General features: G+C 41.3%; 1 protein-coding gene across 1 annotated transcript in view; it reads left to right on the top strand.

Moving 5' to 3' along the window:
* Window positions 1–13,499: 13,499 nt before the first annotated feature.
* The window catches only part of LOC149450741 (uncharacterized), a 34,263-nt gene continuing 21,344 nt past the window's right edge, over window positions 13,500–26,418 (top strand). Inside the window, exons 1-2 of the mRNA XM_089691597.1 lie at window positions 13,500–13,673; window positions 23,345–23,743. Coding sequence (XP_089547723.1) covers window positions 13,628–13,673; window positions 23,345–23,743 — 445 coding nt within the window. The 5' untranslated portion in view covers window positions 13,500–13,627. The remainder of the gene's footprint in view (window positions 13,674–23,344; window positions 23,744–26,418) is intronic.

The following is a 26,418-nucleotide window of genomic DNA, read 5'->3' as shown; positions in this document are numbered from 1 at the left end:
AGTCCAATCCATCCTTTGGACAAACTTGCTCATTCAGCTCAGTAGGGTCCTACAGCCTTCCTTAAAGCTCCCCAACTCTGCTCCAAAGACCCTGTATCCTATCTCTGTTCTGAAGTCATGCACACTGAATCTACTTCAGAAGTCCAGCTGTTTGACTATATTCCAGAAGCCCTGCACCCTGTCTCTGCTTTAGTGGTTTTGCACCCTGACACTGTTCGAAGATTTAGAAGTACGTCTCTGCTCCAGAAATCATGCATCTTGTTTTTGCTTCTGAGGTCCTGCATCCTGAATCTACTCCAGAAGTCCAGCTTTTTGACTCTGTTCCGGGAACACTGCACCCTGTTTTTGTTTCTGTGGTTTTGTGTTTCCCGCCACTGTTCCAAATACTTTGCACCCTGTCTCTGCTCCATGAATCTTACATCCCGTCTCTGCTTCTGGTGTTATGCACAATAAATCCACTGCAGAAGTCTATCTGTTTGTGTTCCAGAAGCCTAGCACCCTGCCTCTGTTTGAATGGTTTTGCACCCTGCCTTCATTGCAGAAGCCATGCAACCCATCTCCATCGTTTCAAAGATGTTGCAGTCTGTCTCCGCTTCAAAAGTCTTGCATCCCATTTCTGCTTCTGAGGTCATGCACCATAAAACAGCTCCAGAAATCTAGCAGTTTGTGTTCCAGATGCCTTGCACCCAGTCTCTACTTCATTGGTATTGCACCCTGCCTCAAGTCCAGAAGTTTTGCACCCCATCTCTGCTCCTGAGGTCCTGTACCCCGATTTAGCTTCCAAGGTCCTGTACCCCGATTTAGCTTCCAAGGTCCTGTACCCTGATTTGGTCATTGGCGGTGTAGCTGACTTTCTACAGGGGACAGTGCTGGAGATGAGGTGAGTATTGCAATGAGAGCTGCAATTTTTAAAACAGCTGGAGAATGTACCGTATATAAAGAAATAAAACTGAAAACATGCTTTCCATTTTGTGCAGGGCTCCAAGACTAGCCCACAAAGGAAAACCAGTGAATGAATACAAAACTGGTAGTACAAATGAATTACACAGAAAGAGATCTGCTTTTGTATTGTGCAAAATCACAAGTTTCAAACTATGTGAATGCTATAACAGAAAACAGTTAAAAAAACCTGTCTTAAAGCGGAGTTCCACCCATTGTTCATACTTTACCTGATTATGTTGTCTCTGTGAAATAAAGAACAAGTTGGATATTTTTTTTTTAATATACATACCTTTAAATCCACGGCAAGCCTGCAGTTCCGGTTCCGACTGCCTAGGCGATGATGTCGTAAGGCGATTTGCAAGGTCTCCTGGAATGTCATTTCCTGTATCCCAGGAGTCCTTTGGTTTCCTGTAATCGCAGGACTTGGAAACCGGAAATGACGCGAATGTACAGGTTGACTGATGAGGACAGGGGGAGGGAACTTCAGCCGTCCCCACCGTTGTTATGGCAACCTGTACTACACACGTTGCGCCAATCAGTGTCTGTACTGCGCAGGCGCAAGAACGAGTGGTGCATGTTGGGATAGCCAGCAGCACCGATTCCCGGAAATAAATACCTGCGGGCTTCAGATGCCCACAGCCATCATGGCACCTGCCTGCTTCCGAGATCATGGTAATTTTTTTAATAAATACTAAGTAATTACAATGCTTTTACTAATGAATTATTCAAATTGTTAATGCTATTTGAAAGGTCATCGTGGATCTGCTTTTAACAAAAATTTATTAGGGGGACTGGAGCTCCGCTTTAAGACAACTACTGTACATATATGATGGCCAGGCAAAAGATTTTATAGCATCCACCTAAGATTGAGTAAGTCCCTTTTTTGCTACCAAAACAGCCCTGACCCATCAAGGCATGGTCGCCACTAGACCTCTGAAGGTATACTGACCACAAGCCATTAACAGCAGATCCTTCACGTCCTGTAAATCACATGGTGGGGCCTTCATGAGTCAGAGTTTGTTTCAGACACATACCACAGATGATCAATTACACCAAGATCTGTAGAATTTGGAGGCCAAGCCAACACCTCAAACTCACTGTTGTGTTCCTCAAACCATTCTTGTACCATTTTCACAATGTGGCAGGGAGCATTATCCTGTTGAAAGAAGCCGCTGCCATCAGGGAATACTGCTTCCATAAAGGGGTGTGTTTTGTCAGAAACAATGTTTAGGTAGGTGCTGCGTGTCAAAGAACATCTACATGATTGGCAGGACCCAAGGTCTCCCAGCAGAACATTGCCCAAAGCATCACACTGCCTACACCAGCTTGCCTTCTTTCCATACTGCATCCTGGTGCCATCACTTTCCCAGGTAAATGACACACATGTACTCTTCCATTCACAGGATATAAAAGAAAATGTGGTTCATCAGACCAGGCCATCTTTTTCTTCAAATGCTCCGTGGTCCAGTTCTGATGCTCACATGCCCATTGTAGGTGCTTTTAGATGTGGACGTGGGTCAGCATGGGATCCCTGACCAATCGGCAGCTACACTGCCCCATACACAACAAACTGCAATACCCATTTTTTCTGCTTTCAACACATCCACTTCAGGGACAACATGTTTACTTGTTGCCTAATACATCCCACCAACTTTTAGATGCCATTGTAACAAGGTAGTTAATGTTATTCACTAAACCAGTCAGTGGTCATAAAGTTATGGCTGAAATGGGTATATACAGTTGCAAGAAAAAGTATGTGAACCCCTTGGGATTACGTGGAGTTTTGCATGAATTGGGCATAAAATGTGCTCTGAACATCATCTAAGTCACAACAATAGAAGAACACAGTCTGCTGAACATAATACTACACAAACATTAGATGTTGCCATGGTTTAATTGCACATAACATGTAAACATTCACAGTGCAGGGAGGAAAAAGTATGTGAACCTTGGACTTAATAACTGGTTGACCCTCCTTTGGCAGCAATAACCTCAACCAAACATTTCCTGTAGTTGCAGATCAGACCTGCACAACGATCTGGAGTAATTTTGGACCACTCCTCTTCACAAAACTGTTTCAGTGTAGCAATATTCTTGGGATGTCTGGGGTGAATTGCTCTCTTAAGGTCATGCCACAGCATTTCAATCGGATTGAGGTCAGGACTCTGACTGGGCCACTCCAGAAGGCGTATTCTGTGCTGTTGCAGCCACAGTCTGTCTTACCGTGGACACATGAACATCAAGGCTTTTGGAGATACTTTTGTAACCATTTCCAGCTTCATGCAAGTCAACAATTCTTGATCGTAGGTCTTCTGAGAGCTCTTTTCTGCGAGGCATGGTTCACATCAGACAGTGCTTCTTGAAACCAGTAAACCCAAAACAGGTGTGTGTTTTTTAAGGGCAGGACAGCTGTCAGCAACACATCCAATATCATCACACTGATTGGAGTCAAGGTTGGCTCACTCCTGGCTCCAATTAGCTCTGGGAGAAGTCATTAAGCTAGGGCCTCACATACTTTTTCCTCCTGCACTGTAAATGTTTACATGTTATGTGCAATTAAACCATGGCAACATCTAATGTTTGTGTAGTATTATGTTCAACAGACTGTGTTCTTCTATTGTTGTGATTTAGATGACGTTCAGAGCACATTTTATGCCCAATTCAGGGAAAACTCCACGTAATCCCAAGGGGTTCACATACTTTTTCTTGCAACTGTAGGGCTTGCCTCGGTGGTGATAACAAAGTCAACTTCTGCACATAGGGAACCTGGGTGCTTTATATAAGAAAGTTTCAGCTAGCACCTTTTTCCCTCTAATGGTGGCCATACACAAAACAATCTGATTAAGTACTTCTTCACAGAATCGGATAATATGATTAGATCTGTGAGTTATCAAACAAATGCATACTGTGTCATCAATCGATTTTGAGCAAAAGCAATCAATTTAATAAAAATGATTCTGATAAGTCTGGAAAGGAAAATCCAATTGTAGGAAAATAGATATCTCGGTATGATAAGTGTATGGTGCATAAAATGATCTTTTCAATCTTCTGATCGTATTTCTGATTGGTCAGTAAATTTATCAGTAACAAAATCATATACAGTATAAAATTGTTCCATGTATGGCCTCCATTAGAATGTGTAAACCCTTATTTTCTCAGACTACGGCACAGATTCCTGAAATATTTACAGTAGATCAGTGAGACATCCATTCATCCATGGTCATTGTGGTTTGAAACTTGTGAGATGGGGAAACAGCTCTCATTGTTTGAACACTGTTTGTGTGCAGTAAATTAAACGTTCTGGAGTGACATTCTGTGGTTTAGCCACAAGACGTCACTGTTTTTCTAACACAGCCTCAGACTGCATAGATATTTCTATATTCAATAAGAGTTGGGGTTTTCACATGGAGTTTAGTGAACAGGAAGAGGAGACTGCAGCCATGTTTTGGACGATGCTGAACGAAGGGGCCGTGTGAGCTGAGAATCCGATGACATCCAGGTGTAAATGCATCCCTCAGTAACCAGAGCTGTGGCTAAGTGAAGCTGGTCGTGTCCAAGACCCTGATCCTGTTCAGAGAAAGGAAGATTGCTGCCAGGAATGCTGATGAGAGCAGAAGAACAATGCAACATATACTGTGATATCGCATGGTTGTTGGAGAGACATTTGTTCTGTTCAGAGTCACCAGCGGATCCAAAGCAGACCCGGGTCGGTAAGATCGTGCACGCACCTCATTTCAGTATTGGCGCCTATAGACTGAGACCAGGTCTATAGTTAGTTAGTTAGGGTGTCTGTTTGTGTCAGGCCACAAGTGTTGTTACTGATCATTGGAAGGACTCCATAACTTAAAGTGACATTTCACATTGGAGAACTGATAAAATCCCACAAACTCAAACCAGACTGGCGTTTTGCTCAGAAGGAATACTCAGGCATGTGCTACAGGACCAGTTATGGGAGGGGGAATCCTGTAGATTTGTGTAAGATTGTAAGCTGTTGTGCTGCACCGCAGGCTAGCCCATACCATACACCCATACACTGATTCCTGCTCTTTTAGGGTAATAACGGGTAAGGCGTGGCAGCTTAGTTGTGCCCACCAGTAGGTAAATTACTACACTTTCTACCTTCATCCATCAGAAGGTGCCATGCTGTGCAGCACAAGGATCTCAGCCTTTGGGCTGGGTGTATGTAAATTTATTGTATGTTCCCAGCATTTGTGGTTGTGCTTATTTGCCACATCTAAGTAAAATTCTGTTGTGGCAAAAGCTGGTGTTGGGGTTGCTTTCCTTGTTCGTGACTTCACTGTATCCTGGGGAGCCCACCCCGGTACACGGCTTACAAACTTCCTGCAGAATAAATGAAATTTTTATCAAGAAAGCAGAAAAGATTTGGATTTGTACCTATGACTCATTTCTGCATTACACAAGAGGCCAGGGACGAAAACAACTAACACTTTGAGTTTTCAAAGATCGCTTAAAGGCAGACAGGGTGGGGGCTGACCAGACATACTGCGGTAGGGAGTTCCAGAGAATGGGAGAGGCTCTGGAGAAATCCTGGAGGCAAGCGTGGGAGGAAGTGGCGAGGGAGCTAGAGAGCAAGATGTCTTGGGAGGAGAGGAGCGGGAAATTTGGACGATATATAAGGATGAGGTTGGTGATAGGGGAAGTGTTGCGGATAGCTTTGTATGTTGTGGTTAGTATTTTGAATCTTATACGTTGGGTTAGTGGAAGCCAATGAAGGGATTGGCAGAGAGAGGCAGCAGTCACTGATCGATTGGTAAGGTGTATGAGTCTAGCACAGGGGCGTAGATAAGGGGAGGGGGGTGTCAGGGGGGTCTGAACCCCCCAGAGGAGAGTTGCCAACCATCCCTGCAGGCTGCAGCCTTCGAAATTTCCACTTGCCCACGAGTGGAAATAAGGTGGAGCCGGCGAGCAGCGGCGGGACTAGGGGTGTGTGGGAGGGGTGGCAGTGGTTGCGGTGACAAGCAGCGATTTCCTGTAAGGCTTTCAATGAAGCAGCTGAAAGCCGCAGGAGGGAGAGGAGGAGGCGTGGCTTCCAGCTGCTTCATTGAAAGCCATAGAGGAGATCGCTGCTTGTCACTGCAACCACCGCCACCCCTCCCACACACCCTGTAAAATATCGTATTGTCTCGATATTTTATTAACTTGTATTGATGAGAAATGTTCAAATAGAAAGTCCTTCCACTTCTTGCATAAACTCAAAAAGATGATTTAATTATAATGTTGCATAAAATTAGAAATAAAATATTGGAATACAGAATGTTTAAATAAAGTCCAAAAAGTATAGTTAAGTTCTTAATAATAAAATTGTATGTAATTGTGTGTGTATAATATGAATGTGTGTGGATATGAGCAAGCAGCTCCCTTCGCCTTGCTGCCCAAAGAATGTGTGCTTTAAACCTTTGTCCTGCTCTAGAAAAAGCAATCCAGCCCCCACCAACTCCTAAAAATGGGCTGGTATACTTGTAGTCCCACAAAGATAATTGGAAACAGATGTGTATATATAACAAACCTCCAGTCTACTTCTCTCAAAGTCTGAGTGTAACTTTATCTCTTACATAGATGGGGGAGGATGGCTAGACCAATTGCTACCATATGTGTGGCTTGAATGTAAAGAAAAAACCCAAGATATATGTTCATATGTATATTCACAGACTATGAAGTCTAATTACTTACTTTTCCCAATCTAGAACAAATATAAATATAATAACTCAATTATTCTATTAAGATCCAACTCATTCATACTTATGTTAGTACTGTTAATAAGAAGATATTAGATATTAGGTTAAGGAAAGCTTCTAACATTTCCCTCTCAAAATGATCGATTTTATCGAATCTTAATCATTTTCCTTATCTTAATCCATTTATACACATTCTCGTCACTTTCGTATCCATTCATGCGTTTTTGGATCTTAAGATAATTGATCTGAACATATCTTTAATTTGATTCTATAATAGGAAAACAAATTCTTTGATAAACCTTTTGTTATGTATCACATAAAAATATTTTTACCCTTATTATTTTCCTTTCCTTTCACCAAATAATTCATCCCCTTAATAAATGTATAACTAACATTATAGTACAATACTTTAAAATATGTCACTTAAAAAATAGATGTTTCATATTTTCCCTCCAAAATGTGTGTAGCACACAGTTCTATAATCCATACATTTTTCAAATTACCTTATCAACATTTAAACATAACATATGTTCTCTAACTTCAATCCATACATGTATATCAAATGATTTTTTTTTAAAAAAACATACATATAACAATGTAAAGCTTGCCTAAGTTTTTCTATATGTACCTTAGAAAAACGTATCTCTAGCTTAATTAACAACAGATGTTCTAACTAAGTAGAGTGACTCTGTTGTAACAAAAGTTTAACCCTTTCACTTCTGAAAATACATAGTGTGTGATTGCAAATGTTCATGTGAAAACTGATCTCATCTTGATATGGTAAACATATTATGTCAAAATAAAATGTACACACAAAAAAAAACCAATATATCTGATGAATGAATTATTTCATCAGTAGTCAAAAGTCAATTGTTTTATAAGTTCTTCCTCTATGAGATGCCTTGAGATGTCTTGTCTTCTTCTAGCGCTCTGTAAAGTTAAAATAACTTTAATGAACATAAAAAGAACAACAAAAACTATGATGAATGAAATTCTTGTTGCAAAGCTTCTTCCAGAATAAATTTCCTTCTTGGAAAATGTATTATCATCTGAAAGGTTTAGAAATATTTGAGTTTTCTTCCTTTAACAGTTACTCTTAGGTCATTTCCTGTAACAGAAATGCAGTATCATTATTTTGGCATTGATAATTTTACATTGATTAATCCTCTTACATTTATCTGTTAACATTACATATCACAATCACAAACATTTCTAGTCATGACATGGAAGACATATTTTGATTATAACACTTCTTATTGACTTGTAGTGTTCTATTTTAGAATGCGGGCACTTCCGCCTGACAATACTAGGGTTGCTGATGCAAATCCCAACCATGGCATCACCTGCCTGGAGTTTACATGTTCTCTCTGTGCTTGTGTGAGTTTCCTCCAGGTACTCCGGTTTCCTCCTACACTCCAAAGTCATGTTGGTAGGAGAATTGCTCCTATCTAAATTGGCCCTAGTATGTGTATGTATGACTGTGAGTTAGGGAACTTAGATTATACACCTCTTGAGGGTTAGAGACTTATGTGAATGTACTATATATGTAAAAAGTACTACAATTGACGACGCTATATATGTACCAGAAATAAACAAAAATAAATATAACAGGACGCTACATCTCCATTATTGGTCATGATTCAAAACCTTGGTTTCAAAACCAAAGAAAGGTTTTGTATCAACCCAGAGATGACAAAGGATCATGCCTTTGATCTTATCTCTATAACATTGGAAAAATGCGTAACTGTTTTCTGTATTGGCTCACTTCTTGTAGTGTAAGACTGATCTGCAGTAATACATACTGGTTTCAAACTTTTCTCAGTTCCTATGTTGAAAACATGAGGTACAAACTTCTCACCTACAGCTGTACAAACATGTGTTGGTATGTTTTCCTGAAAATGTCTTTTTGTTACATCTATCTGAATGTGTTTGGATGACAGTGTTTTGTACCATATAGGATAATTTTCACGATAATTTTCTGTTGAACCATCTCCCTCTAGGAGTTTCAGTGATGAATCAGGTGTCTGTAATATGATCTGATTAGACCTCACAATGTGCTCAGTTATTTTGACTGCAAAGAAAACACTTAACAATTTTTTCATATGTGCATCAAAGTTTTTCTCCATATTTGTCAAAGTTCTTGAGAAGAAACCTATTATTTTCTGATTACCTTCTTTTAATTGTGACAAAGTTGCTGAGATTGCATTATTGGAAACATTGGTTTCTAAAACAAAAGGAATTTTACTACAAAACTCAACAGTATTTAATGTAGTAGCATTCTGCAAATCCCATTTCAATAGTTCAAAAGCTTCTTTCTCAGTTTGATCCCATTGTTCCAATACACCATCTTTTTGTCTCAAACGATCAAATAATGATCTAGACTTCTCTGCAAAATTGGGTATAAAATCTTTACAATGATTTACTTCGCTCAAAAACTGATGCAAAGCCTTGCGATTTGTTGGAATTGGATAAGCAGAAATAGTTCTAACTTTTTCTTGCAACAACTGTCTCTGTCCATGACTAATTTGCATATGAAGGAATTCCACCTGTCTTTTCATCAACTGAACTTTCTCTGTATTCAATTTCAATCCTGCTGTTTGTAACAACGTAAATATTTCAGACAAAAGAGTGATATGTTCAGCTATATTTTGTGTAGACAAGAGAAGCTTGTCTACATGCTGGACAATACATTCTGGCCTAGAGAATTTAGATAATATTTTTCCCAAATACTCATGAACAATTCCATCACTTAAATCTAAGCCTGGGGCTAATCTTGTGAATGTATACATTTCTTTGTTGAAGCTAAAGGCAAGTTTATATTGACAACTCTTAGCTAAGGGTACTGACAAATGGCTATTGGCGATTTCAAGTACAGAGAATATTTTGGCCTTGGCATCCAGATGTGACATTATGTTACAATCAGGAACAATAGATTTGTTATTTGTGATGCATTTGTTCAATGTCCTGAAATCAACTGATAAAGAATATGAATTATCAGCTTTGATAGGCCAAATACAATTATTCACCACTGATTGTACTTTCTTTAAAATTCCTTGCTGTAAAAACTCATCTACAATGGAAGAAATTGGATTAATTGATTCTAATGGCAATTTGAAATGGAAAAATGGACACGTGGACTGGAAATGTACTGAAGAAACTGAACATACTGGGCACACTGTAGTCACTAGAGGACACGTGGACTGGGAATGTACTAGAGAAACTGAACATACAGGGCACACTCCAGTCACTAGAGGACATGTGGACTGGAAATCTACTGGAGACACTGAACAGAAGGCAGACTGTAGGAGATCAAGAAGGTTGTTGTCAGTCAGGTAGCAATTCATACGGTTGTGAACAAGGTGCTTGAGAAGCTTGGAGGCAAACGGGAGAAGGGAGATGGGTCTTAAGTTATACAAATAGGTGGGGTCCAGCAAGGGATTTTTAAGTATGGAGTAACCAGTGCATGTTTGAGCGGGGAGGGAAAGGTGCCCGTGGAGAGTGAGAGGTTGAAGATGTGGGTAAGAGAGTTTAGGCTAGAGCAGGGGTAGGCAATCTGCGGCTCTCTAGCTGTTGTGGAACTACATTTCCCATGAGGCATTGCAACATTACAAAACTGACAGTTACAGCTATGACTTGCAGAGGCATGATGGAACTTGTAGTCCTGCAACAGCTGGAGAGCCGCAGGTTGCCTACCCCTGGGCTAGAGCAAGAAGGAAAGAAGGATGCTGCAATAATCATGAGGGGACAGGGTCCAGGGGACAGCTGGTGAAGTGAGCCTTGGAAAGGAGTTTGGTAACTTCCTCTGTGGTAACAGGATTAATGGAGGAGACTGTTGAGTGTGGTTTTGGCCCTGGTATGTTGGTTGGAGGAGGAACCTTGACACTGGATATCTCATCACAAATTGTATCAATCTTGTTCTTGAGCTGACTGGCAATCTCCTGTGCAGTAAGTAAGTTGGTGGGTGGTGGCAGTGGGAGTGGAGTAAGGAATTAAGGGTAGAAAAGAGTTGACAAGGATTGGATGAGAGGGTTTTGATGAGAATGTTGTAGTAGGTTTGTTTAGCAGTGTGGAGGCCAGAGTTGTATTTGAGAATGGCGGATTTGTAGATGGTGAAGTCTTGCAGGGATTTAGTTTGACTTCTGGTGTCATCTGTTTGTCAGGGTTGTGACAGGCAAGGCATGGGTCTTGGTTCTATGTGTAGAGAGAGGAGCAAGTGCGTCCAGGAAGGATGATGGTAAGTTGTTGTAGGCAGATGTGGCCAGGTCTGGGCAGGACAGGAGTGCAATTTTATCATAGAGGCACTCAGTAGCAGAGTGAAAATATCAGGGCTGAGGTGGTGGAGGTTTCTTGGTTTCAGACATGGGAAGTAGGAGACAGGAAGAGTGTGAAGCTGTGTGAAGATGATAAAGCTGTGATCAGAGAGAGGAAAAGGGGTGTTAGAGAGGTTACAGGGAGTGCATAGGTAGGAGAATACAAGGTAAAGGCTGCTGCCGTTAGAGTGGGTGGTGGTTTGGTCCATTGTGTTAGGATAAAACAGGAGGTTAGGTTGAGTAGTTGAGAAGCGGCTGAGGTGCTAACATTGACTGGGATGTTAAAGTCACCAAGGATGATGGCAGGCACCTCAGAGGAGAGAAAGTACGGTAGCCATACCAAGAAGTCATAAAGAAAGTGCGAAACTGGGCCAGGAGGCCGGTAGATGACTGCGTTCCTCAGACAAACAGGAGAAAAGACACGAATACAGTGAGCTTCAAAAGAGCAGAGGGAAAGAGAGGGTGGTGTAGGAGGAACCTAGAATGTGCTTTGTGGGGAAAGAAGTCCAACTCCACCACCTTTTCGTCCACTTGGTCTGGGCGAGTGAGTCCAGAAGAGGCCACCACGGGAAAGTGCAGCTGAGGAGACCTTTTTGGAAATGATTGTACACTTGCTTGTAACATTCTTCTCCTTTTTACTCATGTGTAATTATGCTCTTAATCTATTAATTATATTTTTTTCTTGGTAATATTGTTTAGGCATCAGGTTATTTTCTTTGAGTATGCTCCCTGAATATCTAATAATGTCAAGGTTTCTTGGTCCGCTGATCCTTGTGGTCCCACTGCACTGTTCCTCCCTCCTTCCCTTCGCTCACTATATAAGGACAGTAGTAACAATGCAGCCCCATGCCTGTAGAAGGAGCCAGCTGCTCCGAGTTCGCAGCCTGATCCTGATCCCAATATTCTCCTCCTTCCGGTGACATCACGTCCACCTACGCATTCCAAGCTGGTTCTGGGGCACTTCCTGAGGTACACGGGGCGGCCATCTTTCTCCATCTCCCAGCCTGGCTTATACCAGTGGTTTCTGCAGAATGGAGTGAGTGGTGTACCTATATTGAAAGCCTTGAAACTCGGCTATCTTGTGAGTGTTTTTAACCGATTTTAATAAACCTTCCTACATACTAATTGCACTTAGCTGGCGTCTCCCTTTCTTCTTTTCCATGTTCCTTTACAGAGCTGGTCACACTGTGTGGATGGCTGCCACCTGTGCTTTTTACGAACGTTTGGAATCTGTAGAACCTAAGGACTTATAAGGACTTTGTAAGAACAATAAGGACTTATAAGGACTCTTTTCAACATACCATTTTTTGTACTATGTATTATGTATTAGGCTGGTTGTAGGCTACTGGTCCTGGTAATGAGCCATATTTTCTCCTCTTATCATTGTGTGAAGACAGAGGAGATGGAGGAACATCTGTTCTCTGTGATGAATGAAGCTGGAAGCTACAAATATTTTGTCACGTATGGCTTCAGAGCTGTCATTCCCTGGCTGTTACATGTCAGTGATTGGTTAGCTGCTTTGGAGGGCAAAGGAGACATCAAGGGCCTAATAGTACCCTAATATCTCCATAAAGAGTACCTGTTACCTGCCCAAAGCTATCACAAGTGGGTTTGTTAGCCTCCTAACAGTAAATGAAAAAAAAAAGGGTAAAAGCAATAAATGTAAATAAAATTGAAAAGCACACTTGCCTCCCCGCACATACATGCAAATGGAAACTCGTGTTTTTCTCTGTTACATGGGAGGTTTTTGATTGTGGTACACTTAAACCAAAGGATAATTACTCAACGGCTTCATAAATTCTCAGTGACCTGGTTAGAGTTCTATTGCATTTTGGGACTATCAGCAATTATTGTCGTATGTTATATAGTGTTTTCCTCTTCTTCTAATTTGGCCAAGGAGAGTCAAAAGGTTGGACACCCCTGCTGTAAAGGCTTTTAAAGCATCACCTATGGAGAATTTTAGGTACTGTAGTTTGTGGCCATTTCACAGGTGTGTGCAATTTTAAATCTTGACATGTCTGGTATCTATTTACTGGGCGAAAAATCATCATCAGCCTATTTGCTCTAAGGCTATGGCTGCTGTTTTTTGCAGCTGATACCCGTGACGCCGTTTAAGTCTAGGACATCAGCAACAATTTACTGTGACCAGGTCTTACTTTCTGTATTTTATTTTTATGGTTCTCTGTCTATGTCTGTTGAATATGCTCCACCTATGCATGGTTTTTTAACCTAATAAAAGGTGTTCAATTGTATCTACTGTTCCTATATTTGTTCAGTTCAAGTTTATTGGTATGGTTTGATACCTTTTAAAGCCCCATTAGTTTTTCTGGTTCGGGTTTTTTTTCAGTCAATTGACAATATAAATACTTTGGCTATTGGCAGAGACTTGTCTTTAATAACTGAAAAATTCTTTCAAACAGATGATGTGATATAAATGTACTGATTATATACAATTTTCTAGCTAACTGAATATTTACATAACCACATCCTAGTTATGATCAGAGATGCAAAGAGGATGGTAATTGAATGAACTCAGCAAACTAGATTTTTTCTTTGAGATGACGAACATGAAGAGGAAGTTAGTGTGAAAGGGACCGTGTGTGTGTCACCAGCTGTCATATCTGGGTTTCCTGCATTCACAGCAAACAGTTAGATCAGCTATGACCATCCAGAGATATCATGGAACTTCTACTTTTCCTTGTGTGGCTTCAAATATATTGCAGATGTAAGTCCATTTTTCTTCTTCTGCATAATTTATTGCTCTAGCTTTTAGACCTGTCAATATAGAACATGGAAAATTCCCTTGCTAACTTGGATATTAGGGTCCATTACATTAGTTTCAGGGTCATCCTGATCCTCCTAGCTTCTACACCAGAGCTAACCTATCTAACAGACCTGGAACAAGCATGAAGATCAATTACATGTTGCAGACTTCATGCTTGTTTCAGCTCAGCCAATAATGGCAGCTGTCATATTTCTCATATACTGGGAGGTTCACTTTAAATATTAAGTGATCTTTTAAAGCATTTCTCTTGGGCTCCCCTTCTCCTGTAATATCACATACTTGCCTAACATGCATGTCCAGCGATTGTCATGCGACACTTTATCAGCACAGCACCTTCTCTGAATCTGCTCACTCCTGCACTGTGCAACTTGTACCTGGACTCTGTTTACTTCAAAATCAGAGCAATGCAAGAACTTTAAAACCTTCACAGAAGTGAATAGAGTGCAGGTCTCTTGTGCTACCAGGGGACACGCACCGTGTTGCTTTTCAGGTGAGCAGGAAGACCACTCAGCAACCATCACCAGGAAGATTTTAGGTGTGTTCAATCACTAGAATGCTGGGGGTCCCGGGGAAGAACAAGTGCACTAATTCTTTAAGGAGTAGCTATTTGAGCATTAATTGAATAGCTCATTTGGCTTCCTTTTGAAAGTAGAGAATCAGAAAAGACATGGTGGCCATATATTATTATACAGGATTTATATAGCACCAACAGTTTGCTCAGTTCTTTACAATATAACAGGAGACAATACAGCAACAATATAGTCAATACAAGAGGGATAGGAGGACCCTGCTCCTTGGAGCTTACAATCTAGGATAGAAATGATTCTGTAGCAGTAAGATTTAATACACATAAAAAACAATCATATTTCTGTATATAGGGGCAAAAACAATATCTAAAGAATTCAATGATTTTTAGGTTTCTTAGGAAAGTACGGTAATCTCTGAAGATAGTTGTTTTTGAAGAAATTCTGTTGCTACAAATAAGGGTATGGGAAAATATAATGAAACCGCCCGTAGCATGCTGCTCTTCCATAGATACAGTGAAGTGAGTGTAGCCATCCTAAGACAGGAATTGCCACGTGAAAATAAGAACAAGCCTGAAAAAAGCAAACTAATGAAGACACTACATCTAAGGCTCGGTTAACACTCCTGCAACTTAGGGCACTTTCACACTGATCCGTAGCAAAAACACAGTAAAAACGCATATGCGTTTTTGCCACGATCTTACCGCAATTGCGGTGCGATTTTTAACAGGACATGCGACTCAAAAACTGCATTAAAAACGCAACACAGCTGCGTTATTGCAGTGTTTTGAGTGCATTTGAATAGGGTGGTGCATTTTCTGTATTTTTTAACCAACCAAATATGCTGCAAAAATACAGTAAGCAAGATTTTTTTACACCGCAGCAGACCAGTGTGAAGACATGCATAGGGAAGCATTTTTCTTCAGCTTTTCTGGCACTTTTTTTTTTAATGCAAAAGCACTGCAGAAACTCCTCAGTGTGGAAGCAAAATTAGGATCCAACCAGGGGCGGACTGACAACTCATGGGGCCCCCGGGCAATAGGGGATCATGGGGCTCCTGTGTCTTTGCCCAAGCTGAAAAAAGCCTATGAAAAAGGTACCAGGGGCATCTCATGGGGCCCCCTACTGACCCCGGGCCCTTGGGCAGTGCCCGAGTTTCCAAATGGTCAGTCCGCCCCTGGATCCAACTTGTGTGACGCAAAGTCGCAGGACATGTGAAATGCCATGTATCTCTGTGAGAGCTGTTCCAATTGACACTACTGAATTTGCTGTGACTTCAGAAAAGGTTCCTGCACTACTTTGATGCAACTTTGATATGGCTTTAGTGCCAGAGAGTGTAAAAGTCGTATCAAAGTTGGACTCCAAAGTCGCACTGAAAATTGCACACCGTTGGAGTCGGCTAGTGTGAACCAATCCTAAGGCTTCATAAGCTGCAATATACAGTATTATATTTTTGTTCTTGTGCTTAGACATTAAGGGAATCCACTTAAAGGCTCAGTTCAACCAAAATGTCTCACATTTTAGCAGATGCTGTACACTATTGTACTTGAGTTCCTGGGGCTGCACACCTTTTATTGGGGGCTTGCACTCTCCCTGCTTGATCCAATTATAGTATGAAGGAAGCACTAGGAAGTCTTTGGAAAACAAAAAGGTGGGTGGGAACACCAAAATCTCCCAGGTAGACAGGAAAAAAGTCATAGATTTGGCTTATGGAGTATCCAAAATAAATAGGATGCCAGGGTTGGACTGACCAGACATCACCAGAAATCTTTTACTTCTGTGTGGAGTGACCATTCTATTCATTTTTATTATGCAAAGGCATAAGGAAAACGCATACATCTATGTATATAAAAGTATGTTACACTTGTGGGATTAATTGTATTTTTATTGTCTTTTTAATCAGCTTGTGTTCCTGATTCTCACTCATGTAAAATAAATATATATATTATAATATATATATTCCGAACACGAATAATTTTTTTTCATTATTTATTTATTCATTCAAAAGCAGTGATGTCAACCCTATGAGAGCAATCTTTTCATTTTCCAGTACTTTACATTTTCTGATCTGTGATTATTTGTATCATGGCTGTAGCATGCAAGCCTATTTTTTTTTTTATTATTATTATTATTATTATTATTATTGAACATTTAAAGCTCTAAAATGTGAATTATTTTCTGATTAGAAGTTTGATTAAAAAATAAACAGCAAATGTCAAGCACTGTCAAAGAAAAATGCACTCCAATTCTTTCCAGTTTGATGGAAATGATATATGTGTGTGGCCTATTTAAAAATACAAAAGGTTACCGTAGTTATGTACATTATTTATTTGGAAAGTTCTATTTGGTGGAATGTATAACAGTCACTGTCTGCTACTCACTACAAAAGAAAATATCTAATTTAAATTGAAACATGTGTAATATAAAGAATTTCTTTGATACATCATACTAAACAAATACCGTAGGTAACCTTCTTTGAGGCTAATGACATTGTTAAATAATGGACAACTCTATTGTTAGGTAGCATCAGGGAAATGATTTACTTTTTTTTTTACATCTGAAAATGTTTTCAGTCTTCATTATATATCTTCTGTATGTATACAATTTAGAAAATCTGCACTTAACAATAAATACATACATAACTAAATAAATACACAAATGCATAAATGAATTAAAACTTTCTCAAAATATATATACATTGGTGACAGAGGAGGGAGAAATTGCAATCTTTTGTAACCTACAATTTTAGATAAAAGCGCTAATAAAACTGTAATCCAATGATGTTAATAAATATTTAAAATTTTCAAAAGTCCTTGCGCAGAATATAGACAAAATTAGATTTACAATTAAACATTGTTTTAAAGAAAACTACTATTACATGTGCGCTGATATACAACACATTTCAGAACCAGGAGATATATTTGTGATGGGTTCAGAAACTACTTCTGCTTGCCAATGTAAAGCTGGCCCCCGTTTTTTTTTTTTCCCGTTGAAAGTTGGCCTGTTCAGAAAGGAATTTCAATCCCCCTATGGCCAACCTATTGTAAGTGTAATTGATTATAATTTTAACAAACAATACATTCAATATAAGCTGGATGTGAGCTAATATTTTATTATTTAAAAACATCTCTGAGCAATCATACATTATTAGGATTTAGCTAAGATTAAGCCAATGACTGTGTAAATATCAGTAGATCTCTTATGTGACAGGAGCTATGCAGGGTGGTAACCAATAAACAAGGGCTTTTAACCTGGGCTCACATTGATGCGGTGTGGAATTTGCAGTGGATTCTGTGTTAATTCCGCACCACATCAGAATCGCACCCCGTTCATGCGAACCGCTGCGAGTGTGTATGCTAAGTTAACACCTCGAAATCAGTCCACAAAACGCACTGAGATATGTAGAATCGGATCAAATGGGTGTGAATATTCATGTGATCCGATTCTAGTGCGGACCAAAAAAAGGGTCCTGCACGTTTTTGGTGCGGATGCGGTGCGATTTAAGCCATACAAAATGTATGGCTCAAATTGCACTGCACAGAATTTGCATGTGATTTGCACAGGAATGCAGTGCAGTTCCTGTGCGAATCACATGTGACATGCCGCAACCGCAGAAGTGTGAACCCAGGCTCAAGGGGTAAATTCTTTAATAAAGTTAAGATAGATTGTTGTAGGTCAAAGTCAAGTAGATGTCGTTTTAATGTGCCATGGAAAGACTGCTGTATGCTCCTCAATTGAACTCTTTTTTTTTCAACTCTCTATTTTACAAATTTCTGAAACAATACAAAGCATAGATACAAATGATATAAGAATGCAGAAACCATATAGGCATAAACATGACACTGTACTATATGCAAATATAGGTAAATGCATCATCCAACAGTTACACATAATGTACTTAGGTTCTTCCTGACAGAAGTAGCTCTTTCTACCATCGCCAAAGCCTCAAGGTGCTATAAGGCCCCATGTACACAGGACACTTATGAAAACGTAGGTTAAAAAACGTCTGTTTAGCCGCGTTTATATAACGAGTTTATGCATGTTTGCGTTTAGAAGCATTTTTTAAAGATAAGCACAGAAGAACCTCCAAAATGCCAAGAATGTACTGAAAAGTGGTAAATTATTAACTATTTCAGACTGTTTTAGAGAAATACAGAGAGTAGAAGCAGAGACAGCAGTATGTGTTGAGATTAGCTTAGGTGTGAGTTGCTCATTAACATTTCTTTTGTTTCCAAGGGTGGGAACGGTATCTGGTGGAGTGAGTCATTAAGGCCACCTGGCAGGGGGATTTTGAGGTGTGAATGGTCATTAACATATCTTTCAAGGTTGGGAGAGGTCTGAGGTGTGAATTGGTCATTACAATGTGTGACAAGCTTGGTAGGAACATCCTGTGTTCAGTGTTTTGTCCTTTTGAGTACCTTGAAAACGCTTTCATGCATTTTTCATGATGAAAAAAGGCTCTGGACAGCATCAGGAACTGAAAGAGTTAAAAAAAAAAGTTTCAGAAGCAAACGCTTATAAATGATATTTGCCGCCTTTACAAGCATTTTGCATTTGAAAAGCTGATAAAATCGACTGCTGAACGCAAGTTTTCTGCGTTTAAAAAACGACTGTAAACTCAAATGCCTGTGAACGACTGTAAACAAAGATGTGTACATGAACACATAGGAATACATTAGGGTGAGCTCAGGGGCTGCTGAAAAAACCACTTAACGGGCTCCTAAACATGAGTTTATCAGCTGCAGTGTACATGAGCCCTAAGAAAGTATCTCAACCTCACTTTTATTTTCACATCTTCGGCAAGTGAATGCCACTCACCACCTCCACAATCCAAAAAAGGAATCCGGCACCTGAAGATCAGCTAAAGAGTGTCCATTTATTGATGAGAAACAATTTACATTTACACAGAGAGCCGCGGATCGACCCTGCCCCCTCCCTCTCCTGATTGTCTCACTGGCTGTGATTGACAGCAGCTGGAGCCATTGGCTCAGCCAATCAGGAGTGAGAGTCCCCAGAGAAACTAGGCTCTTGTGGACATCGCTGGATCAAGAGGGGCCTCAGGTAAGTGTTAGGGGGGTTGCCAAACACATAAGGTTTTTTTGTACCTTCATGCATAGAATGCATGAAGGTAAAAAAACATTGAAACTTAAGAACCGCTTTAATCATGGCTCACCACCTTTAGCCTCAGAGGACCATCAACAGAACTTGCTCTGTACTGAACGCTCACCTGTGTAGACTGGTGTGGTCTCTTTGGGGGTTATTTACGAAAACTGCATGGTGCAAAATCTGGTGCAGCTCTACATAGAAACCAATCAGCTGCCAGGTTTTATTGTCAAAGCTTAACTGAACACCATGGACAGCTGCACCAGATTCTGAGTGCACCAGTTTAGATGGGGATGTGGTGGGTATAGGATATATGGATGAAGTTCAGAAACAGGTAGTGAGAGTGCAGGAGACTAATATACACTATATTGCCAAAAGTATTGGGAAACCCCTCCAAATCATGGGATTCAGGTGTTCCAATCATCTCCATGGTCACAGGTGTATAAAATCAAGCACCTAGGTATGCAGACTGCTTCTACAAACATTTGTGAAAGAATGGGTCACTCTCAAGAGCTCAGTGAATTCAAGTGTGGTACCGTGATAGGTTGCCACCTGTGCAACAAGAATAGAGGAGAAAGAGAGGTGCACCAGACTAAGTGCAGTACGATTATAACAGTTTATTGCACACAAGATATTAAAAACTCACAAGACGTGGGTAGGTATCAGGCATCAATATATAAAGAGAGGAGGACGTCATCTGTGCTGCACATCACAGGCGGATGGCTGCAGTGCCAGGGTATTCAACGGCTGGCGCTCTAGGCGGGTCCCACAGGAGGAAGTGAGGACGGCAGGCGCAGTAACCGGGAGTCGCGGCGCAGAGACGACTCCCAGCAACGTCTTGGCGTCACTTCCGCTCGGTGGCCATCTTGGATGCGCCTCAAGCTGGCCCCATCACCCACGCTGATGTGAGAGACCAGTAGCACCCGCCATGGATGACGGTTCTTCTCTGCGCCGCGACTCCTGGTTACTGCGCCTGCCATCCTCGCTTCCTCCTGTGGGACCCGCCTAGAGCGCCAGCCGTTGAATACCCTGGCACTGCAGCCATCCGCCCGTGATATGCAGCACATATGACGTCCTCCTCTCTTTATATATTGATGCCTGATACCTACCCACGTCTTGTGAGTTTTTAATATCTTGTGTGCAATAAACTGTTATAATTGTACTGCACTTAGTCTGGTGCACCTCTCTTTCTCCTCCATTCTTCTACTACAGAGTCCGGTTTACTCCAGAGAGTGCAAGCCTCACGACAGGGTCTACATTGCAGCTTTGTATATATATGTATACACATATATATATATATATACCATCTATTTCAACCCAGTACTGTCTGTACCACAAGTCCTCTTCCCCCTCCCCCCCCCCTCCTCTTACCACTAAGATTTTCTGAGTGTACTCTATACCCACCACAACCTCTCTTGCGCCAATTACATCTTCGTTTTGTCACCTGTGCAACAAGTCCATTCTTGAAATTTCCTTGCTACTAAATATTCCACAGTCAACTGTTAGTAGTATTGTAACAAAGTGGAAGCAACTGGGAACAACAGCAACTCAGCCACGAAATTGTAGGCCACGTAAAATGACAGAGCGGAGTCAGCGCATGCTAGAGCGCACAGTGCACAGAAGTTGCCAACTGTCTGCAGAGTCAATAGCTAAAGACCTCCAAACTTCATATGGCCTTCAGATTAGTACAACAGTGCGTAGAGAACTTCATGGAATGGGTTTCCATGGCCGAGCAGCTGCATCCAAGCCTCACATCACCAAGTGCAATGCAAAGTGCTAGATGCAGTGGTGTAAAGCATGCCGCCACTGGACTCTGGAGCAGTGGAGACGTGTTCTCTGGAGTGAGGAATCACGCTTCTCTGTCTGGCAATTTGATGGACGTGTCTGGGTTTGTCAGTTGCCAGGAGAACGGTACTTGCCTGACTGCATTGTGCCAAGTGTAAAGTTTGGTGGAAGGGGGATTATGGTGTAGGGTTGTTTTTCAGGGGTTGAGTTTGGCCCCTGAGTTCCAGTGAAGGGAACTCTTAAGGCATCAGCATACTAAGACATTTTGGACAATTTCATGCTCCCAACTTTGTGGGAACAGTTTGGGGATGGGCCCTTCCTGTTCCAACATGACTGCGCACCAATGCACAAAGCAAGGTCCATAAAGACATGGATGAGTGAGTTTGGGGTGGAGGAACTTGACTGGCCTGCACAGAGTCCTCACCTCAACCCGATCCATAGGGAAAGGGGATCACCTACTGTGCACATTGTATATGATCCCTGTTTACATACTGTAAATAACAGCCTCATCCATAGTAGTCAATGCATTTATCTGTTAGTATAGAGATAACTATTAACTACCATAGTTCACAGGTCACCTTGTGTCCAGGATGACAGAAAAGATCTGTTGATATCAAGATATTCCATCCATCCTCTGGTAACCCCCTCCTATCTGACCCCAAAACTACTGATTCTCTTGCTACAGATATGTAGTACGGGATATCTTGACATCAACAGATCTTTTCTTCCTTTCTGGACACAAGGTGACCTATGAACTATGGTACTTAATAGTTATCTCTATGCTAACAGATTATCAGATATGACTATTATCACTGAGGCTGTTATTTATGTAAACAGGGAATACATGCATTGTGCACAGTAGGTGCTCCGCTTGCCTTATGGGTGTTTGTTAATGAGGACAGTTCTGAATATACATATTTTATAACATACCTCAAAAAAAGGTTATGTTTTAGTTAGTGGGCTTTTTAGGTGCGTAGGGACATGCACCCTCGTACAGATTGTGTTTATTTGCCCCTTTCTGTGTCTTTGGACAGTAAGGCATGTGTCACTGTGTAACTGAAAATATAACTGATGACTGTTCTCTTTCATAGATTGAACAAAGCACCCTGCCACATTTATTTTGCTGCAATCAATTTAGATCTTAGTTTCTCTTTAGTCATTTTTAGGCACAATGCTTAAGATCTAATCTATTTTTTAGCCTTTTTTCTTTATATAATAAAAGAGCACATTTCAAGGAGTGGAAACTGCATTTATTTTTCAAAATACTCCCCTGCTACATTTATACATATATCCCAGCGTTTAACTAATGCCTGGAAAGCTTTGACATAGAAGATTTGTCAGCACGCTTGAACCATCTTAGGACAGCCTGTTTCATTTGTCATCAGTGAAGCAGAGAAAGATTAATCTCTTGTTCAATTTCATGACAGGTTATGCATCGATTATCCAGGATCAGGAGTTCCACGCACTAATTGTTCATAGGAATGGCTGCTGTGGGCTGAGAACCACCATGGCCGTCATCACTGATGGACATATGGACATCTTTGAAATGCTTACACCATTCAAATGTTTACTATGACTGAGCATCTCATCACCGTACTGTGCTTGCAGTCTGTAGATAACTGCAAGATTTACACCTTTGTTCACAAAAAACTTCATCACCACGCGCTGTTCCATGCAAGCACTAACACTGTTGTCTGCCATCTTGATTAACAGTCACTGGCCTATGAAATGTCTGTTGTCTATCAGTAATAGGACACACTTGCAACTTACTACTGTGTGTAGTACTGTCACGCTAGCATCCCTTTTATACCTGTAAAATTAAAAGTTGCCGTTTGACTTGAATGTTCCTCATAGTTCCTAGGGTCCAGATGTTCCTAAAAATAAATGGGCCTGGACTGCAACACTACATACACTGTAAAGTAGGGTTTCTAGAGTATATGGAGGCCTCCAATGCAGATAAGAAGTGGCAACAGCACAAAACAAACTAAAGTGACAATATCATTCTAACCACACAATTATATCCAGGACAAGATTTGTACTCTCCTGACTCAATAGCAGGACATAATAGTTTCTGGAGAGACATGAGTGAACTCGCCATTACTCGTATATGGCTTGCATATTGCTAGAGATATTGTCAATGGCGAGTATGGACCATGTGCCAGTGTGCTGATTTTCCTCCCTCTATGCTTTATTTAACAGGCGTTGCCTTTGGAAAGTTGATTATCACCCAGGTTCCAAATGAATTACACATATCTAAAGGGCAGTCTGTCTCTGTGATCTGTAGCTGGAATATTACAGATGCCCAACGGATCAGAGTGGAATGGAGAAAATACCACAAGTTATATACATGGGACGACAATGGAACACTCTTGTCAAGTGGCTTGTGGACAAGTCCAAATGATACGAATACATTTATGCCGATGAGCCAAAACAGAAGTTCCTATAACATTACCAATAACACAGCAGTGATGAGACTGGAATCCATCACAGAGGAAGATGAAGGACTGTATGTCTGTAAGATTGTTTCTGAAATACCCATACTGATCACAGGACAAGGAAATGGTACTCTGTTACAGGTCCCAAATAATACCTCAGGTGGTAAGTGTACATTATATAAACTTCTATATAAAATGTCAATTGTATACAGCTGTAAAAATATACTTAAGGGAGGTGAAGCCAAATATTTATTAAGAATGTGGAGAACCAGTGTGGCTTCCAATAAGATCCGTGCTGGTTAGTGGTTAGTGATCTGGGGAGAAGAACAATGTGTAGTGTGGAAATTACACTCACAGGAAAATATACTAGATACACGATTTTTGATTGGATTGTACAATCTTTTTCTTTTTGGCCTCATGCACACTGCTGCTCCTAAACTGACATTTCTGGGGCTTTTGGCGTGTTTTGCCCAAGCCCCTGAATGCACCTCAATAAACCTATATGTCCATGCACACTTAGGCTTTTAGAGGAGTTTAAAAGCAGCAGTGTTTAGAGGCAATCGAAGCACCTTTTCCTGAATGCAGAAACATCGCATTCAGGAGAGGAGCTTTTAGATATAAAGACACTAAAAGTGGCTAAATGCCTCTAAATGTGCCTAAGTGCTCATTTAGCGCTTGAGTGTTTATTCATTTCAAGGGCCAGAATAAATTAAAATTCTAGCCGATTAAATAAATAAACATCCAAATGCCAAAGGCACCTAAATGTGCCTAGAAGTGTTTGAAAAAATACCACCTAGGTGCATTTTTAACTCTGATTTTCTCTTGTCGTGAGAAACAGTGATCACAATAAACCAGTGAGCACAAGGCCTTTGGCTGTCTGTTTTCCATGAGATTCACCCCTTTTTTGTCTAAACTGTGGTGATCAGTGTCTCAGGACAGAAAGTGATGCAAAATAAAAAATGTTACAGTTCCCTTCCACATGCAGCCTTTACACTTGCAATTGGTTGTCTTCTGCACTTAGAGTTCTCAAAAAGTATTGGATGTATCATGCCCAGAATGTATATGTGCCATTCATTTCACAGCTTTAATGCACTAAACCTTGATTCCCTAGAGCAGCCTTTCTCAACCAGGGTGCCTTGAGGTTTCTTCAGGGGTGCTTTGGCAAAATTTCCAAAAATTGCCCAAAACTTGTTTACAAGCCAGCAGGTGGAACAAACCTGCCTTTTAGTTATACAAAGCCACGGTTTTCATTGTGCACCATTAGGATCTTCTAGCCACCGGCATCCTGGCAGCCAATGACATCATCAGTTGATAAGGAGGATGTCAGCTGCCTGCACAGCATCCTAGTTTGACCTTCGCCTGCCCCTCTCCATCAATGTTGGGTGTCCTACATGTGTGGATGTTGCTGCATTATATAAAATTATTAGAATAGTTTTTCATAATTTAGAATGGGGTGTCTCAAGACTGTCCATAATTTTAAAGGGTGCCTCGGGACTGAAAAAAAGGTTGAGAAACATTGCCCTAGAGCAGTGGTCGGCAAGCCGCGGCTCGCGAGCCACATGCGGCTCTTTACCAGCTTAAATGCGGCTCTTCTGTGTGCCGGGCGCCCGCTCCCCTCCCTCCTCTCCCTCCTCTCGGACGGGCGTGTGCAGGGCGGCCGCCCCCTCACCTCCCCTCCCCTCCCTCCTCTCCCTCCTCTCCCTCCTCTCGGACGGGCGTGTGCAGGGCGGCCGCCCCCTCCCCTCCCTCCTCTCGGACGGCCGCCCGCTCCCCTCCCTCCTCTCGGGCGGCCGCCCCAAAAGTCAGGACTCTGCAGCTGTCAGGATGTAGGCGGGGCAGCCAGGATGTAGGCGGGGCAGCGTGACGAACTCCTCTCCTCTCACAGTCCGCCCTGAAGACCAGAACGGCGCGGGAAGCACGGCGAGAGGAACGCGCGGAGCAAAGGTAAGTGAATTGACACAGGGGGGACTTACTATATGGGGGATGAATTACTATATGGGGGACTTACTATATGGGGGGACTTACTATATGGGGGGGGACTTACTATATGGGGGATGAATTACTATATGGGGGACTTACTATATGGGGGGGGACTTACTATATGGGGGGGGACTTACTATATGGGGGACTTACTATATGGGGGACTTACTATATGGGGGATGAATTACTATATGGGGGACTTACTATATGGGGGCGGACTTACTATATGGGGGACTTACTATATGGGGGACTTACTATATGGGGGATGAATTACTATATGGGGGACTTACTATATGGGGGGGGACTTACTATATGGGGGGGGACTTACTATATGGGGGACTTACTATATGGGGGATGAATTACTATATGGGGGATGAATTACTATATGGGGGATGAATTACTATATGGGAGATGAATTACTATAGGGGGGATGAATTACTATGGGGGATGAATTACTATATGGGGATGAATTACTATGGGGGATGAATTACTATATGGGGGATGAATTACTATGGGGGATGAATTACTATGGGGGATGAATTACTATATGGGGGATGAATTACTATGGGGGATGAATTACTATGGGGGATGAATTACTATATGGGGGATGAATTACTATATGGGGGATGAATTACTATGGGGGATGAATTACTATGGGGGATGAATTACTATATGGGGGGATGAATTACTATGGGGGATGAATTACTATATGGGGGATGAATTACTATGGGGGGTGAATTAATATGGGGGATGAATTACTATATGGGGGATGAATTACTATATGGAGGATGAATTACTATATGGGGGATGAATTGCTATGGGGGATGAATTGCTATATGGGGGATGAATTACTATGGG

This window comes from Staurois parvus, unplaced genomic scaffold (genome assembly GCF_062004578.1).
Source record: "Staurois parvus isolate SC_StPar_1 unplaced genomic scaffold, SC_StPar_1.0 ptg000564l, whole genome shotgun sequence".
Taxonomy (NCBI): Eukaryota; Metazoa; Chordata; class Amphibia; order Anura; family Ranidae; genus Staurois; species Staurois parvus.
Note: the sequence above shows the minus strand (reverse complement) of the source record. Positions and strands in the feature narration are given on the sequence as shown.